We start from the raw sequence: 17,378 nt of genomic DNA on the forward strand, positions 1-17,378 counted from the left end.
TGGATTTGTGTGCAGCCGGTGCTTTCTCAAATGGACTAATTCTTGTAAACTAGGATTTAGCCGCACTTGAGTACATCCATTATGAGAAGACTGAGTTTTAGATGCCCTTCCTTCTGCACAGGCAATCTGTGCTATGGCAGAAAGCAAAAGAATTTTTGCTTTGAAGCATAAAGCTTCCCTGCTAGAACAAGTAAGTGTACCTTGTGTTGTGAGGAGTGCTGCAAGGTTTCCAGTACAGTTTGGGAAATTGCACAGTTTTTATTTTGTCCTGTCATTCATCTCGAACACTCTTCAGCTTTTCTTTGTCTCCACCCTTCACATTGGCTGAATAAAATAGTTGGAGTCAGAAGTCATGAACCACAATTTACGTAGGTATGTGCGCTATTCAAAACACTTTCTGCGTTAGAGATTATCATCCCACAGCACAAACAGCTAAAGTGCTCTGTCTTAATAAGGAAACGCTAAAGCACTTCTGGAAGAAAAAGCCTGCCCTTGGCTTCGGAAAGCGCTCCTGATTCAGTCTAATTAACTCTGTGATAATACCAAGACACCTACGTAAGTGCTGTAGAGCACCCCAAGAACAAAACTGGAAAAAAAATCTAGTTCTTTCTTCAGTTTCTCACCTCCAGGACCCTTCTTTGGGGTAGGAATGCTGTCTAGAAAGGCTAAGAGACCCAACAGGTTAGGATATGCCTTTCCAAAGTGTCTGATAAAAGAGAGAGGTCTTGATTCTTGGAACGGGAACCCCCAAAGCCAGGTTTTCCTGACAAGTCCCTGACTCCCGTAGGTACTTCACAGCATTAGCAGGCATCAAGATTTCTCTCCCCAAACCAGAAAAATGAGTGCGCTGGAAGGTCTGGGAGCTCCTCTGAAAAGTCTGTATCGACCATACTGCAGCGTCTGAAAAGTCAAGAGAGGTGACAGGATAAAACCCCAGCTTCACGCTTTGATGTTTTTGAGAGCACAAAGCTGGCACCTCCCAGCCCTTGGATCACACTTTGTTCAGACTCCGCCAAAAATCAGAGTAGTTTGGTGGTTTGTGTTACACAGGGCCCTAAAAGTACTTGTGAGCAAACAAACCAGCTGTAATCTGTTTTTTAACCTCCCGGCTCCTTTATGGGACTTACGACCGCGGCCTCGAGTTCCAGAGAAGACGTGGAACGATTCCCCAGGCACCGCGGGTCCGCGTCCCTCCCGACGTGCTGTTTGTTCCAGCTTCAAGCTGATCCAGCCTGCGGATAAACAGAGTTGTTGAGAGATACTAAGGGTAGATTTGTTAAACCTAGCTTCAAATAGCGGGTTAGGAAGAGGCGTAATTATTGGGCTAAGCAAGCCCCCTTCTCTCTTTAAGTGTCATCTCTCAGGGTGAACAAAATCTTCTGTTTACCTTTAAATAACCTTAATTTCTGCTATGCTCATCGGGGGAGAAAGGAGCCTTAAGATGGTGTTACAGGAAAATCTCCCTTCTGAAGTGATGTGCCTACGCCGAGGCAGTATTTCTCCCACCGCAAGAATTTATTTTCACAGCTTGATCAGTTTATCAGCCAAAGTTAAATGTTGGCTACTCTTGCCGTGAGTAGGAGGAGCGTTAGAACAGGAAGAATGACTCTTTGCTAGAGTCACTAAATCCTCCTTAAATTATTTACTTATTAAATTACTTTTAATCCATTAATCTCAAAAGGGTCATGGGAGCAGGAAGAGAGGATGTTTGGAGAACACTAAACATGATATATTCAATTGCACACAAAACAGAGCATAGGAAGTCAAAATAGCTGCCAGATGGATACAAAAAATTACATTTCTGCAGTCAAAATTACTGAAGTCCTGCATGCTATCAACTCCTTTATTAAACTGCAGTGCGTACGTTCTCAAGAACGAAGAACATGCATACACACACGTCAAATATACAATATATATAAAATCCAAAATAATAGGGTCCTATTCATGAGACTCCATCACGATAACAAAGCATGTTTAAAACTAATGTACCTGTTCCTTTGATCAGTTTAATGGTACTTTGCATTTTATAAAGCAAAGAATATCAAGGAGAAGGACTTCCAAAGGAGCGAGCGAAATGCTCTGTGCTCTTGTTCATGCCCCTAAGGGCTGTTTCCTTCACACCTGAGATACAGAGATAGAGACCAAGCTGAATTCAAGCCCAAGAACTTTTACTTAAACGTTAGAAGTCACTGAAAGAAAAGATTGCGTATTTTCCACAGGGCACCAGCCGTCAGCTGGATCTGAACGTCGGATTTACAGCCTCTTAAAAGAAAGGCTGTTGCTTTTACGGCTCCTAGAGAAAACAGCTGAATTTAATAGCCACGCCAGGGGGGTTCCAATTATGTGCTTTACTTCTGCTGCATTAAAGCAATTTTAAGACCAAAATTGCAGCCTGTGAGATAGAATCAGATAAAGTCACCTGCTGTGCAAGGTTCGGGGTGGGGGGGACTGTCTATAAAAGGGAGATGACAAGCACACTTTTCAAACAGAGAAGAGCTGGAGTTGCTCTGGAACCTCTCTCGGCAAGCAGGTAATGTGCTTGAACAACACACCATATTCCATTTTCATGTATTCCGTGCTTACAGATGCTTGTAGTAGAAGAAACCTGCATTGGAAGAGACTGCAAAGAGCACTTTAAGGAGCAGGTACATTAGAACAGAAACCGGCTAAAACGAACACATCTGTCACATATCAACAGGGACTTGGATGCAACCTCTGAGGTCCAGACATTCCTAAAACTCCAAAAGGGTGTTCGAAACCCCTACTTTAGATCTTCATCCAAGTTTTTGAGATGTTAAATCTCTTTATAATGAGCGAATCTGCACTTTGAGAGGCTCCAAATCCAGCTGTGGCTCACGCGGGCACAACGCAGAACATGGGAACCGGAGATCCAGAATTATAACATTGTCATAGTTCTATAAGATAAAAACGGACCTGTCATGTCATTGTGATCGGAAGGATGTTTTGTTCTCCCGCAGGATGGAGAAGTCCAGGAAGATCTTCGTGGGCGTCCTCCTGTTTGTCCTGTCCGTGGAAATGTGCTCAGCTCAGCACTGGTCGTACGGGCTGCAGCCGGGGGGGAAAAGGAGCGCGGAAAACCTGCCGGAATCACTTCAAGAGGTGAGTTCTAGAGGGGAAAACAAGCCTGTTGTTTTAGCAAAAAAAAGAGTGACACAGGCTTTACTGTGTATGCATATCGCTGGCTCTTTCCCCCCAGACATACATACATCTGTATGGACACATTTTTTTTAAAGTAGTAATTGGAAAGTAATTGGCATTAGGGTAAGATGGCATTTGACAGCCTCGCATTAGAACGTGGGAAAGAGGTGGATTTAAATTGTGCAGCGGAGCAGTTTCATCTACATCTGTAACTCGGGCAGAGGGGCTTTAGCAGAAAAATCTCTTTTCATGAAGGCTGTATCGCTTCCCAATCCAGATCGCACGCGAAATGGAGAAATTAGGGGAAGTGCAGAAGAGCGAGTGCCCAGGCTCGGCGCAGCGTTCCAGGCTCGGCGCGCTGAAGGAAGCCGTGGTAAGTGACACGTTCGTCCTTTTATCACTACGGAAAAATGAGAGGATCAGCCCAGGCTGGGAAAGCACACGGAAGGCAGAGAAAAGGTGCTGGAGGAGCAGGAATGGGCAGGTAAGTTGAGTTCACATGGCAATAACGGCTCTGCCCTTATTTCTCAAGTACCTCAGAGCTCCAGTCTTAGGCCAGAACTACATTATTCTTGATGCTCCCGCTGTAGCGATGTCGTTACTCACTAAATTAGAAACAAAATAAAGTCAAACACATTCTACTTGAATACAAATCTCTGCAGCACTCACAGATGCTCAACTTCAAAGGCGCTTTGCCAGCTGAAGGATGGAGCCATATGGAAGATGCTGCTCCCAAGGTCCCCAGCCTGGGAAATGTATTTTCCATTAGATGCTCTAATGCAATGACAGCAGAGACTTGACATACACGCTAACTGCCACAGAAAGGACGCTCTCCAGCAAAAACGTGCTCTTTAATTAATATAGCGACACCTCGATCAGGCCAGATGGTCACCACTTTCTGGGAAGCGTCTCTGCGCTGTGTTCAAAGTTGGAACACTCAAATCTCGACTTCATTTTTGAAGCCAAGCCCAAAAGTTTCAAGTAAACATTCTAGCTTTTCACTGAGGAACCTGGCCTGAAAAAAGCTCGTAAACTCGGTAACAGGAATACAGCCAGGTGAGAACCTGACTTCCAGTGGATTTGCTCCAGTTTTTTAGGTTATCTTTAATCATATTTGCACTGAACAGCAAACGGGATCTTCGTCCATGACTCTGGCTTCCAGTAACTACCTGCACTACGAACAGCAGCTTAATATCAGCTTAATATGTTTAGGCTTTTTTTTTTTTTAATTGCAAGAGAATATGTTAGGCAGGCAAAGATACCACAGTAATTATCAGGATATTTGAAATGAGTCTTTGATACTTCTTGCTCACTGAGGGCAATTTGGTCTTTTATTGCAGAGCTGAAGCGCCCCCCCATTGGATTCTTAGGTTTGCTCAGAAACCGCTGGTAATCTTGCACATAAGTGTAAAAACTTCTAAACCTCTGCATCAAACTCTTAGTTTGCAGGTCTTACTCCTGTAGCACAGTCCAAACTACGTGGCCTTCTTATTTCTGGCCACTTAATGACATTGAAAGCAAATCAATATTTTTCCAGATGCTTTTTCAATGTAAAAAATTCCTGCAGTTGAACGGGAATACTGTGCAACGAAAGGGGAGGTGTCTGCAAATGGTCCACCCCATGGAGAAACTTTCCAAATTATCTTCATCATCTCCTGGAGAAGCTGGTAGTGAGCACAAACAAAACCACAAGATACAAAAGGGGACAAAAAAAATAACATATTCAGACAGCGCATCTATCCAAAACACCTCAAGCTTTCAGCTCGGCAGTAACGAGATAAATAAATATTCGAATAGGAGACCGGATCCAGCAGGATGTGACACAGGGACACGGTTTCCATTTGAAAGGCGGTTGAAAGTCGCCGGTCTCACGTGCCGGGGCCTGAGCTGCCGTCAGCGCCGCGTTCAGCAGCTGCCGGGCTGGACCCGCGAACAGATGCAGCGCTGGGCACGCACTTGGGGATGAAAAGGGCCATTATGAGCGTCGGGGACATTGTACCGTGCGATCACATCCACGGGCAGGTGGCAGAGAGATCGTGTCGGGTCAGATTTATGTCATTCTAATCCTCCTTCCAATGGAGACCGCAATATGAATATTTTAGCATCTGAGCGGGCTTTAAAATTCCATCAGCGAAGTTATTTCTTCTCTTTAAAATAAAGTATACGATGTGTGTTCACAGGGAAGTCTGATCGAAGGAGAAGCCAGACGGAAGATTTAAACGCACAAGGCCAAATGGAACAATGGACCAAGAAGGAAATTTCAAAGCTACGTTAAAATCAATTCCTCTTCAAACGACCTTTGCTTAGATTGTGTTATGTGAATAACTACTCTGAAGTCGCATTTAAGTAGCAGAAGATAATTGTTGTGTAGATTAGAAGCTTGTATGTAAAAGAGACAGGGACTCGGCAGCACCGGGTCTGCTCTGTGTCCTGCAATGAAAAATTTGGCTCAAAAGCTTTTGTTTCACTTGTACAGACAACGCCTGCACAGAGGCACCGTCTGATCTCGCTGATCTCTGGATAAAACTCCATACAGCTTTGTTAAATACCAAGAATAAACTTACTGTTTGGACGTCATTCCACTTGCACTCCAGTAGTCCATGTATGAAAGACTTTTTATATGCTCGTTTTACCGGTTCACTCATAAAAACTACATTTATTTTAAAAAGGTATTTACAAACTTTACAATAGTTAATACATTAAAAAAAAAAGACCATGAAAATTTATACACCTTGCTTTACAGACTTAGTGAATCATATGGCATTTACCCAGAGAGACGCAGACTCCCTTTCCAAAGCTTAGCTCCTACTCTTTCTTCAGAGCCACTTTAAAAGCTGCATTTTTTGCTGATTCAGTTGCAGAGGACTATAAGAAAGAGGAAAAAATGAAGGTATTTGCAGTCTGCAGAGGTGGGTTTTATAACTAAACCGTCACATCCAGGATCTCAAAACACTCACAAAACCATGTTACACAACATCCAGATTCTCCTGAATTCAAGACAAATGTCTCCCAAGCTCTACCAGGTCACGGAACCTTTAAAATACCAATGATGAAAAACGACACTGATTAATACCATGCATACGGGGGCTGAATTTCTGAGCTGCTGAGGACTTACACCTCCATTTAAAAAACACAAAAGCTCGCCCTGGTCCACTAGAAAATTTGGTCTGCAACAGTAAATAAGGTAGAGAAGTTTTTAATCAAAAGAAAAAAGTGAAAGAAGGTAGCAGTAGCAAGTCAGGAATGTTTTCACTATTAAAAAAACCCTACGGTTAAACTAGAGACGCCTTAAGCTTATTATTTCCATTTACAATTATAAAAATAAATAAGGAGAGAAAATCTGAGCCATTACCACTACAAGTCTAACTCACTGTTAATCTGTAGAACAGACACTGGGCTGCACAGTGGGAAGGATATTGATGCAGGTCCTGCATATACATGACGGTATTTTGTGCCACGGCAGATCACAGAGCTGCTCTCCCTGGAATCGGTGTCCTTTCCTAATCCAATAATCCACTGAAATGGAAAGCTGTCTGCTCCTCTCTTCCCCTGATGTGGATTAGAGCCTGCAACATTTTTAAAGGAATTTATCACAGCATGACAAATTTTAATTAAAAGCTCCAGAAAACAAGTGTTGAGCATATTTCTCCAAAGGCGCAAAAAAAAAAAAAAAAAAAAAATCCTCTAAGACTTGAAATTTAACACTGGCTTTGAACAGCATGGCTATGAAATAGGATTAGATTTTGTCTTCTCTGCAGACTGGATATGTAGCTTTGAGATTTTATTCAAAACCACGAACTGGGCAGAAACATCGCTGTTTGCTTTCGTTTCTGGTACGCAGAGACAACATCATTACGGACAGTTCTACTCCCATTTTTAGCCCTCCAGTTCAAAAGCCATTAGAATACATTTCCAACAGCATCTAATTAACATGCAACGATGACTCTCACTTTGAGAACAAAGTAGCGAGACCTCAAATTGTCTCTGAAAATTAAGTCTCAGAACTTAAGTCGGGTGAGTATTGCAGCAAAAAGCAGAACCGCTAAGAAAAATGAGGGGTCTGGTGGGATTTCTCATAAGAGTGTGGGCACCTAATTACAATCAGTCAGGCCCCATGCTTATTCACACACTTAAATGCCCAACTGCCTTTAAAAATCGGACACTTAGAAGACAATGTTTTTCTCTAAAACTGGCGCAAAGCCCTAAATCGTTTCGGCACAGCACAGAAGTTCCACCTTGCACCTCTGAGCAAGCTGTGCTGACTTACATCAGCGAAGAACGTCACCACAGCCAGTAATACATTTCAGAAAACCGAATGCCTATTTGTGAGTGAGTTAGTTTGCCAAAAGGCAAGAAGAAGGGGGAAGAGTTTATGGCGCTTCGGACTCTAGAACTAAAATAACGCTAAGAAAGAAAATAATCTCCCAGTTTTAACCCCTTTTCTGGCATAGCAACTGTTCATGTATATTCCTAATGCTGGTGGCTGCATGATCCAAGGAAGGAAAGGAGGGGAGAGGATAATTAACCACTTGCATGCTAAGTACTGTTCATAAATCCAGTCTATAAAACTGCAAAAAAGGCAGTCAGAACCAAGTCTCCCCAAGTTGAAGAGCATTATGCAAAGGGTCATTAAAGATCAGCTGAAAAATCCTTCCTGTGGTCGGATTTCCTCCAGTGAAGTTTTTTTGTAGGGACTAGTTCCCTCCTCCAGGAAATAAAACAACCAACTTTTCAATGTACAAGGTTCACCTATGAGTTTAAATTATTAAAGCAGATCAAAAAGGCGGGGAAATTAGACCCAAAAAAATCACTTGGAACCAAAATACCCAAACCTGACAGGTAGTTTGTTACCCACTACAGATAAACCATCACCTGGGATTCCAGCAAAGTCTCCTGACTTACCAAAGGAGTTAAAAGCAAAGCTGCTCTGAAAGGAAATGCACCTAAGAACGAGGGAACAGGCAGACGTAGAGCGGAGAAAGGCACTGAATTCACAACAGGTAGTGTTAACGTGTCCTGCTCTACAATTCAGACCACATCCTGCTGTTCTGCCTAAAGCAAAATTCTCACCGAAGACAGAAAGTTCTTGTACAAGTGAAGAGTTTCAGCGGATCCTTTGGTTCGTGTGTGCAGCAGAAGGAAGACAACGGCTGCAAGAAGAGGAAGAAGTGGACAAAAAACGAAAGACAAGAAAACCCTGTGGTTTTCCAGTCAAGCAGCATCCACGTCCAAGAACATCACGTGGAGCTGACACGTCCAGGAAGGTTTCAAAGATTTCCCCTGAGAAGGAAACAGCCCAGAAGACGGTTGTACGTACGCTACAGCAAACGCAACTGGGGATGTATGTGATGTGACTGCAGCTTCCAAAACGCCTCCAACCTGCTTTGTGATGTGAATCCAATGTGACCCGTCGCGGAAAACAAGCTGTTTCGGAGCAGCAAAGCAGATCCAGCTTCTGCAGGTTTCTCTGGGAGTCACGCTGAAGGCAAAGGAACGCGTAGGAACAAAAGAAAGGACTAGTTCGGTCTGAACAAAACAAAAAACCCAAACAAAAACACACAAAATTTTTCAGTAAGGTAATGAAACCCATTTAAGTCATGCGAGCAGAATAACGGTGTCGTGGCCTGCAAAAAACCCAGCAGTATTTGTGTTTACTGCTGTGAGCGACGTCCTCAGCAGCGCTTTTAGTGGCTTCTAGCAGATCATCAGCAGCTACACGACAGTTACAGGTAACAAGCAACATTATTTCCTGGACGACGGAGCCCATTGCAGACTCATCATCAACACTGATGATAAATCAGCAGGCCACAAGCTGTAACCAAGCAGCCCAAGTTTTGTATAGTTTCGGAAATAAACTTGGATCCAACTTCCTCAGCTGGTCCCTCTTTATGATGAGTTGTAAAAAACTTCGAACTTTCCAAAAAGTTTGAATCTGAACTTCGCAAACTCCCATGTTTCCCAAGTTCCACAGTAAAACAGAATGAGTGATTATTTCCACCCGCCCCCCCCCAACTTCTCTGGAAAATATCAGTGAAAAATAACAGCCCCGCCACAAGCTGTGTTTATAAAGAGGTGAGTTACACAGGCAGACCAGCACGGCAAAATATTCTGCCTGCATTAGTGTTGCAACAGGCGGGTTAGGAAAGTTCCGCTCCACGCAGAAAAACAAAAGAGCTGCTGTAACTATCTCTGGAGTCATCCAGATCTTCTAAGAGTAGAACAGAGTAGAAATAAACTGCGAGAGAATTTGAAACGGAATTGTTTTCTGGCCTAAGCGCTGCCCAAACTCCCTGTAAGGCTGCAGGGCAGCGAGTCCCCACCCCAGCGGTGCAGCCTTTTTCTGCATGGATCCCGTGAATTTAAAACCATTAAAACCTCAGATTACGTTGTTTTTTCTCTCTATACAAAGACTGACGCTGACATCAGACAGAGCGGGGAACAACTAACCAAAAGAAAAATGAATCAGATTATCCCATGCTCCAAAAAAGGCTGCAGAGAGCTGGAGTAATCCAAGCTACAGGAAAGTAGATGGTTAATTGTCAGGTCTTCCACATGCATCCCAGATCTAAATGGCTCCTTGAAGCCTGGTGGCTGTTAAAAACCTATTAATAGATCGAGGCAGGCTATAAAATGAAGTGCAAGTACTGCCACAAATGGCTGCAGGGAAAGAAAAAAAAAAAGAGAGGATGAGAATGATCTATATTTGTGTGAATGTGCCCAGCCAAAGTAAAGGTCACGGTAACTATCGGACTTTGTTCCTGAGGTCAGGATGTTTAACGAGTTTTTCACGCTCCACCCTCTCCAAGTTGCTGGTATCAGCACAGTGTTGGTATCAACGCAGCCTCTACTCAGGTATTCACGGGAGACAAGCAACTTTTTACACCCTACTAAAAGCACCAAGGTGAAATAATTGTACCAAGCCCCAGATGCAAGCACAAACCAAGCAGGTAACATAATTCAGGGAGGAATATCAACTGCTCTCTAGTGTTAAAACCAGAACCAACAGTGAAATTATGACAAAGCACTGGTGAACCTAAACTCTCCATTGGGAGTGAGCAACTGCCGCTCCTCGAGAAGAAACGGTAAGAGGCAGAAAGTCTGCACTTCATCTTAAATACATATGATGACTAGTGGGGGAAAAAAAAAAAAAGACTTTTTATTCTGCTAATGAGGCTCAGGTCTCTGCCTGCAATCTAGAATCTTAGGAGACTGCACATCATAGACCAGCACCTGACGTCTCAGGAGCCGACACTTGACAATTTAGGAATGGCTGCGATCTGCTTCACTTCACGCAAACCGGGGCAGGAGGAGGGATCTGTGCAGAAGTGCAGCTGTAAAACTGTAAGGGATTTATGTGAAAACACTGTAGGACAGCTCATACTGGCGTGGCTTACCTTATTTCAAACAGTGGGGTAAATCACTACAAATGACAGCTTTACGCTAGGAACGAGCTGCTGAAATTGCAACAGTGGAAAAAACAGACAAGACTAAAATAGACAAGAATTCCAGTAGGGCGACTTCTCCTGCTACCTGATTAGTGTCTCAGTACCGGAAAGTAAACCAGAGGTTGGGAATACAGTCGCAATATCGGTTCTGTTCGGTAGCTCCCAACGAAAACTCCAAGGGGAGGGAATGGAACGGCAGGCGAGATCACCAGTCTTTAGGGTCAGGAAGCCCCAGCACGTCAGTACAAAGCAAGCAGCAATTTCAGTCCAGGCACTTGCTGCGACCCCAGCAAGCGACAATCCTCACTGCAGTCCTTGCTCTGAAGAGACAACGCTGGATTTTCTGGTTTTCGGGGGCGGAGGCGGAGGTTTGGCTTCACGTCTGCTGGGCAGTGGTGGAGCAACCTGAGAAGATCGAATGAAAACACACAGAAAAATAAATCATTGCCGGCAAGTTAAGACATTTTGCTTTACCAAGCAAGAAATCCAAAAGGTCCCGCACTACTTGATGTTTCCTTCAGGACAAAATCTTGGAATTCAGCCTCTCAGTGCTACGTGCAATTGATGATGGGGGCAACAAGGACAGATCCCCAAGGGATAACAGAAGCAGACACGTTTTAATTGCTAGAATACGCTTTAGTTGCAGATATACTTGTTTCTGATCTGCAGCCTGACTTCCAGTCAGAGCCATTTGTCCCTCTGTCCCACCTTTTGTTGATCAGTAAAATGGCAAAAACCCCATTTCTCTCAAAGTTTCAAAATTCAACTGTTTTCCTCTTGCTGGCTTGGTGAGTGGCACCAAGTAGGGGTCGAACGGATGTAAAATTCTTCCAAATCAAAATGGTACAACTAACCACAAAACGGCAGAAAGTGAAGTTCTGCTAAAGCAATCGCAGCCTTCCTGCCCAGCACGGGGGCTTGGCGGATGTTTTGTTCTTGCAGAAAATTGCACCAGTGGGTTCTCTGTTTGTTTTCAGGGTCATCCCAGAAACAAATGAGATGCGAAAGGCCAGATGAACGAGAATATTGTGTGGCTCACCACTTGCTTCTCCAAAACCGCCAGCATTTCAGGACTCTTTTAACTGAAGGAGAGAGCCAACTTGACAAAAGCAACAGAGCAACAAAACCCTTCAGAAAATACTTTTACAATCTCTCTTTACAGCCCTTCCAATCCTCTTCATTTGGCCGCAAGCCAAGGTCAATGTTGCAAGCCAGGACATGCTAGTAATTAGTTTTCTTACAAGACTCAAGGGAAGGAGGCTCTTTTATTAATCCTCTTGAAGCGGTGACTCCCACAGCATCCCTAGAGCTGGCCCATCGCCACCGCGCCCGCCACCCACAGCAGCTATACTGCCCCTTTCGGAAGCACAACTCTGACCAAACCAAGGGCAAAGCGGAAAACCTCCCATTTATTCCATGCTCCAAGGCTTTATGCCGGTGTCACATCTCTAACAGAATTAAGCGATCAGCTGTTCTGTTGTCTTCCTGTAACATATTATAAGTGCGGTTGTTCTTTAAATTCTTTTTGGTCAAATTCCAGTTCATCTCACTGAAGTACTCCATAAATCCTCATTGCAAATTGGATGGGGAAGATATCCACCCCTTTCCCTGTTACAAAAGGATGTTTTCTGGCCTGTGCATTGGTGGCAGTTACAGTCTCACATCAGAAGCACCCACACCTGGGCAGATGAAATGATTCTGACACAATGACCAGAGTATCTGCACGTTAAGTACCTGCAAGTTGTTTGGAGTCCCACAGTATAAGAGAAACACTAGTGAAACAGCATTAAAAATAGTGACAATTTGATGTTCCTAGAAGGAAACCAACATTTATAATTTCTGAAAACGTGTGAATTTTTTCCCTTCTTTTTCAGGACCGGATTACTGTGCTATTTTACACCGATCATGTTTTGGAAACTTTTCAATCATTGTGCTTGTTTGTTTTCCAGATATCTTCCCACCCCCCCCTCCCAGTTTGCCTAACCAAGGACAACACAACTCCCACTTGAGAAAAAAAAAACAGGGGGGGACTGCAGTTGATAATTTGATAGCCTTCTCTTGAAGCAAAAAACTTTTTTTATTCTTTTGTGGTTTCACGGAGCGAACCACTAAAATGATTAGACAAGTTTCAAGCTGCCCCACCCTAGAAGCAGCTTGGAAAATTCCACTGGTGTCTCTTTCTCAAAAGCTGTTGTCCAAGCCCACGTCAGCTCTCATTTCCTCACCTCCACGGAGTTCCGCGGGTTGCTGTTCTCGTAGGGTTTGCTTTTGGGCGGAGGTGGAGGGGGGGTGCTCTGTAAGCTACCAGCTGCCAATCCATCAGCTTGCAAGGAGGGAAAACCTGGAAGCAACAACAACGGCAAGAAATGACATTAAAATAGAAGGGAAAGGAACGGGAAATTGGATTGACTACGTAGAATTTCAAGGGAGATTCATTTAATGTCTTGTGCTTCCAATCTGCTAAGAGTTCTCTGCTTTAGCAGCTAAACCTGGTTGGATATGTCAGAGTAGAGTCACAGTCGTATCTCCCTGAAGTTCAAAATGTCCAGAAGAGTTCCATCTTCAGCAAATGAATCTAAGCTTATGTGAAAAACGCATGCCTGAGAGAACAGAAAATGGAATCCATTATCACATCTGCAATGTTCAGTGGGCTTTCCTTTCAGCCTGGGCCTCAACCTGAGAATTCACTTTGATTTTAACTCCAGTTGATGGAGTAGATAAGTACCCAAACTTCAGAAGGATTCTTGGGAAGCTGTCCTGCTACGAGTGTCACTTAAAACCGCTTGCTAAGTATAAGAGGGAGGTTTCACATTCCTTGCACAGATCTTTCTCCATTTAGTATTCCTGCATTTGTTTGTGTTTCTGGTTGTCTCCCCACCCTGACACGTATTTTTTGGTTCTAATCCTCGCTCAATAGTTTTATGCTAGTTCAGTTCATTATCTACACCAGATTCTGAATTTATGTCCACATAAGAGGAAGGACAGTCAGGTCGTACGTATGAACATTTGTTCCTTTATAAAAAGAGCAGCAGAGTGAGAAATGCAATGGCAAGCAAGGAAGACGTCAGTGCTGACACTACAGTTTTATTTCTACCTTAGCCATATTTATCTGCTGCTCCAGAATTAACTACAGAGCTTACCGGATATGCAAGGAAGGTAACTGCACAAGTTATTAATTTTGCTAATTCTTCAAGATAAATTCCGTCTCTTTCAGGTGTGACATGTATTAGCTGAGTTTCCAAGCTGCAGAGCAACTTCTCCTAAAACTGTCACGTGATGGCAGTTATTGTTCATTAATTAACAAAGCCTTCAAGGCTGGCCCGGACAATTTAGCCATAGGGCTAATCAGAAATCCAATGCTGGACTGATGCAGGTCCATGTGGTGAATTCAGCAGGGATATTCCTCTAGTATGTGCTGTCACCAGCTGACCTGAGGCATTTCCAAGCATCTACCTTGATTGCACGTGATGTTCACCCTGAGGTTTAACATCCCTTCCCACGAGTCAACACAGGAGAAAACAGGAAAGAAACTGAAAAAGATAAACACTCTTCTCCGGAATTCATCTGATATACTAATTTTAACAAGCGATATGCAAGTCACAAGTACGATCTTTGGTAACACTGCCAAATTCTGTTACCTGACAAAAATGTCTACAAACAGCCCAGATTACAGATTAACAGCCCAGAGTCACTTTCTGTGAGCTACTTCAGAGCAGTTCCTCCCTCTTTAGCAAATACACAGTAATTCCTGCTACTGCAGATACCGCCCCGAAGGATGCAGCAATTGCTCTATAATAAAACTTACTTTGGGTTCGTGGCGTTTTGGGAGTGATGGGCGGTGGGCTGCGAGGTGCGGATTGCTGGAGCGAAGAACCCTGGAGCAAAGTCAGTCTGTTGTCTCCTAATTGAAGACTCTTTGGCCTCTGTGCTTTTCCTGACAAGCCCTGGTTGAAACAAGGAGTAAACACAAGCTTTAGAAGTCAGCAAGGATGCTGCACACGTATTAGATAATCGGACCTGTCACAAAGGCATCGATGTGCTCCAGAAAAGCTGCACACGAGAGAGAAATGTGCGTTCAGGTGAAACACAGGAGGGAAACCACGGCACCAACTAAGCTGTGTCTAAATACATACACTGTGCTCCTGCGATACATTCAGTTTTCTGTGAGACCTTACTAACCACAGCACCAATTGTAAACTGTTTTTAACGACCTTAGTGTATTAACTAAGAAGGGAAGGCACCAGGCTGAAAAACTGGTGCATTTGACCAGCAGTTCCATGAACAAATTTGGGAGGGGGACAAAAAAGTCTTTCCAAGAAGAAAAAAAGATTGAATTCTCAGTGCAAATCAGGAGCGCTAGTGCCATCCAGCTCTTTAGGGCTGTGAAATAAATCTACTTCAGGCTTTACAGAGCAAATCTCTTGCATTTGGGACTTGAGAGATATTTTTCCAGTTCCTTCCAGTGTCACATGTGTCCTTCTCTGCTCTTCACTCAAATGATGAGGCCATCCGAATATGGGTGAGTCCAGTGCATGAATACGATGGTCCCTCTACATACCAGTTTATTGCTTTACAGAGCAGATTGTCGCTTACACGTGTAATTAAAGTCACTGAGCTCTTTTACAGATCAATTCTCCATCATCAAGCAGCTCAGTATTTCTCACTGTGCTGAAGGGAGCACACGTTGGTGCACAGTGAATATAAAACTTCAAGACGCACAGAACCGCAGGATGTACAGCGAGGCTTTGGTTCCCTCTGGCTTTCCAGCTCCCAAGCAGCTCAGTGAAGAGCCGCATAAAATCAGTCTGTCCAATTCCTGTGCTGGACGCTGCAGTTTTGGAGCAGATCAGCTATAAAAACCAGCTCCCTCTGTACTTCGCAATGTTCTTAAGCATAAATATAACCCTTAACTGGGGGGAGAAGGGAGGGTGAGTGTTCTCGTTTGCATATCCGAGCTCTCTGCAATGCAAAGTCTCGGACAGACATGCCTTAGTGTCCTAGTGAACACTATATAAATGTGCTTTGTCCCAGAGCTTTTCTTTCTAGTTTTACTTAATAAAGTGATCAGCAGCTGACAGCACAGTCTGTGGGTTAAACTCATTTAATTCTATAGCAGCTTTTCCAGAGGCACAAGGCCAGGCCTCCTGAACCACTAGTATTTACAACCCCAGATTTTCCTGTCAATACCAAATGACATGATTCTAGAGCCACAGTTCCCTTCTATAAATATTCTGCAGACTCCAAGTGCTGGCGGCATCACTCAGATTTGATGAGAATTCCTGAATATATAGCAGCATAGCCTGTTCCTGCCAGATTCAGTCGAGATCTTGGGAGGGAAAGGGAAATAGAAGAATTCATGTTTTCTCATTATTTACACAACCGATGTTAAGTCAAATTAGTTTCACCGAGCCACCAGCTTATATACCCAGATGCTTAATTCTCGTGTACTATGACAGTTCAACAGAGTCTTTGCATAAATCCACAGTCATACAACTCTGCTTTCGAGCTGAAACTTTGCCGTTTCTATCAGGCAATCATTCTGAATCCTACTGTCATTCTGAATGACTGCCTCCAATGCATTCCTCATTACAACACTCCTGTGGGGGTATAAATTCTCTTTCATTCCTCCTTTGCAAATAACGTGCTCAAGGAGTAAAGCCTCCTGCCCTCACGCAGGAGGTCTGGAGCAGAGTACACACTGGAAGAAGCAGTTTTTCTGAGTCCCAAACTGGTGACCTAACTACCAGACCATCTTTTTTCAGCTCCCCAATCTATCAAACTCATCTTCACCTTGCAGTACATTTGATTTGTGCAGTGACGCTGACTGATAGCAGCTGAACATCTGGATTTTCGAGCAGGCTAGCAATATCTGCTTGCTCCAACAAAAACAGAACAATTCTACACGGTGCTGAGTGCATCACACAGTCCTCTGCTCCTAGGAGAAATGAGGGCACTGAGCACCCAGATGAAACATCAGCGCCTCATGCTTTCAGTTTGGACCTTAAGCCAAACTGCAGTTCAGTTTGTGACACAAGTTTTCCAAATAAAAAAAGCAAGAATTACTCAGATGACCAAGGCTTTTGGTATTTGAACCCCTCCCACTATTTAATGATGTTCCCAATGACAAGCATGGCTGAAAGCAATGGAAACATTACAATCTCCTGCTGCGAATTTTATTATTGCTATTATTATTATTACCATTTTGGAGGTCAGTTCTGTTTCTGGCTCTTTCTCCACGATAACCTGAGACTTGCTAACACTCCAGTCCTTCCGCTTGAGTTTGCTAATCCGGTTATCGCCATCATCTTTCACGGGCAGCTCATCAGCTCTGGAAGCTGTTGATATTCTTCTCTCCAAGAGAGGCTCCAGAATAGATCTGTGGCCCACACCGAAAGAGTGAAAAAACCATGAAATGTTAGTCCATCAGACATTTAAAGCGCTGTCCGTTAAAAAGTTGTGATCTCTTAGTTTGCATAACAGGTTACTGTGAAAAACTGAGTTATGACCATAGAACTTTCAGTGAGATTTGTGCTCCTAAGTTAGCCCAGCAATTTTGAGTTTTATGCCTTGTAAGATAAAGCGTGATCTACTTGTGCAGGGAGCTAGACCTGCATTTTATGCGGAACTCTGCTGTGTGACCTTGAGCAAGTCGCCCAGACTCCCTGGTGATCACAGATGTAAACTGGAAACGTTTCCATGTGCGGCAGCTCCTTTTAATGCCGCGTGGGCAGCTGCAAAGAGGTAGGTGGAACAAGTACCACATGAATATGCACC

The 17,378-nt window shown here is 43.7% G+C and overlaps 2 protein-coding genes across 2 annotated transcripts in view; one reads left to right on the forward strand and one right to left on the reverse strand.

Moving 5' to 3' along the window:
- The first annotated feature begins 2,465 nt into the window (after positions 1 to 2,465).
- On the forward strand, positions 2,466 to 5,378 carry GNRH1 (gonadotropin releasing hormone 1). The gene is made up of 4 exons (XM_065651790.1): positions 2,466 to 2,530; positions 2,979 to 3,120; positions 3,437 to 3,532; positions 5,340 to 5,378. Exons 1-4 carry the CDS (start codon positions 2,466 to 2,468, stop codon positions 5,376 to 5,378), a joined length of 342 nt encoding a protein of 113 aa, XP_065507862.1.
- A 4,950-nt stretch (positions 5,379 to 10,328) lies between these two features.
- Positions 10,329 to 17,378, reverse strand: part of DOCK5 (dedicator of cytokinesis 5) — a 68,206-nt gene continuing 61,156 nt past the window's right edge. The window contains exons 49-52 of the mRNA XM_065651815.1: positions 16,803 to 16,980; positions 14,410 to 14,548; positions 12,830 to 12,945; positions 10,329 to 11,009 (exon numbers count right to left, since the gene is read on the reverse strand). Coding sequence (XP_065507887.1) covers positions 10,908 to 11,009; positions 12,830 to 12,945; positions 14,410 to 14,548; positions 16,803 to 16,980 — 535 coding nt within the window. The 3' untranslated portion in view covers positions 10,329 to 10,907. The remainder of the gene's footprint in view (positions 11,010 to 12,829; positions 12,946 to 14,409; positions 14,549 to 16,802; positions 16,981 to 17,378) is intronic.

This window comes from Caloenas nicobarica, chromosome 25 (assembly GCF_036013445.1).
Source record: "Caloenas nicobarica isolate bCalNic1 chromosome 25, bCalNic1.hap1, whole genome shotgun sequence".
In the NCBI taxonomy this organism is placed as follows: domain Eukaryota; kingdom Metazoa; phylum Chordata; class Aves; order Columbiformes; family Columbidae; genus Caloenas; species Caloenas nicobarica.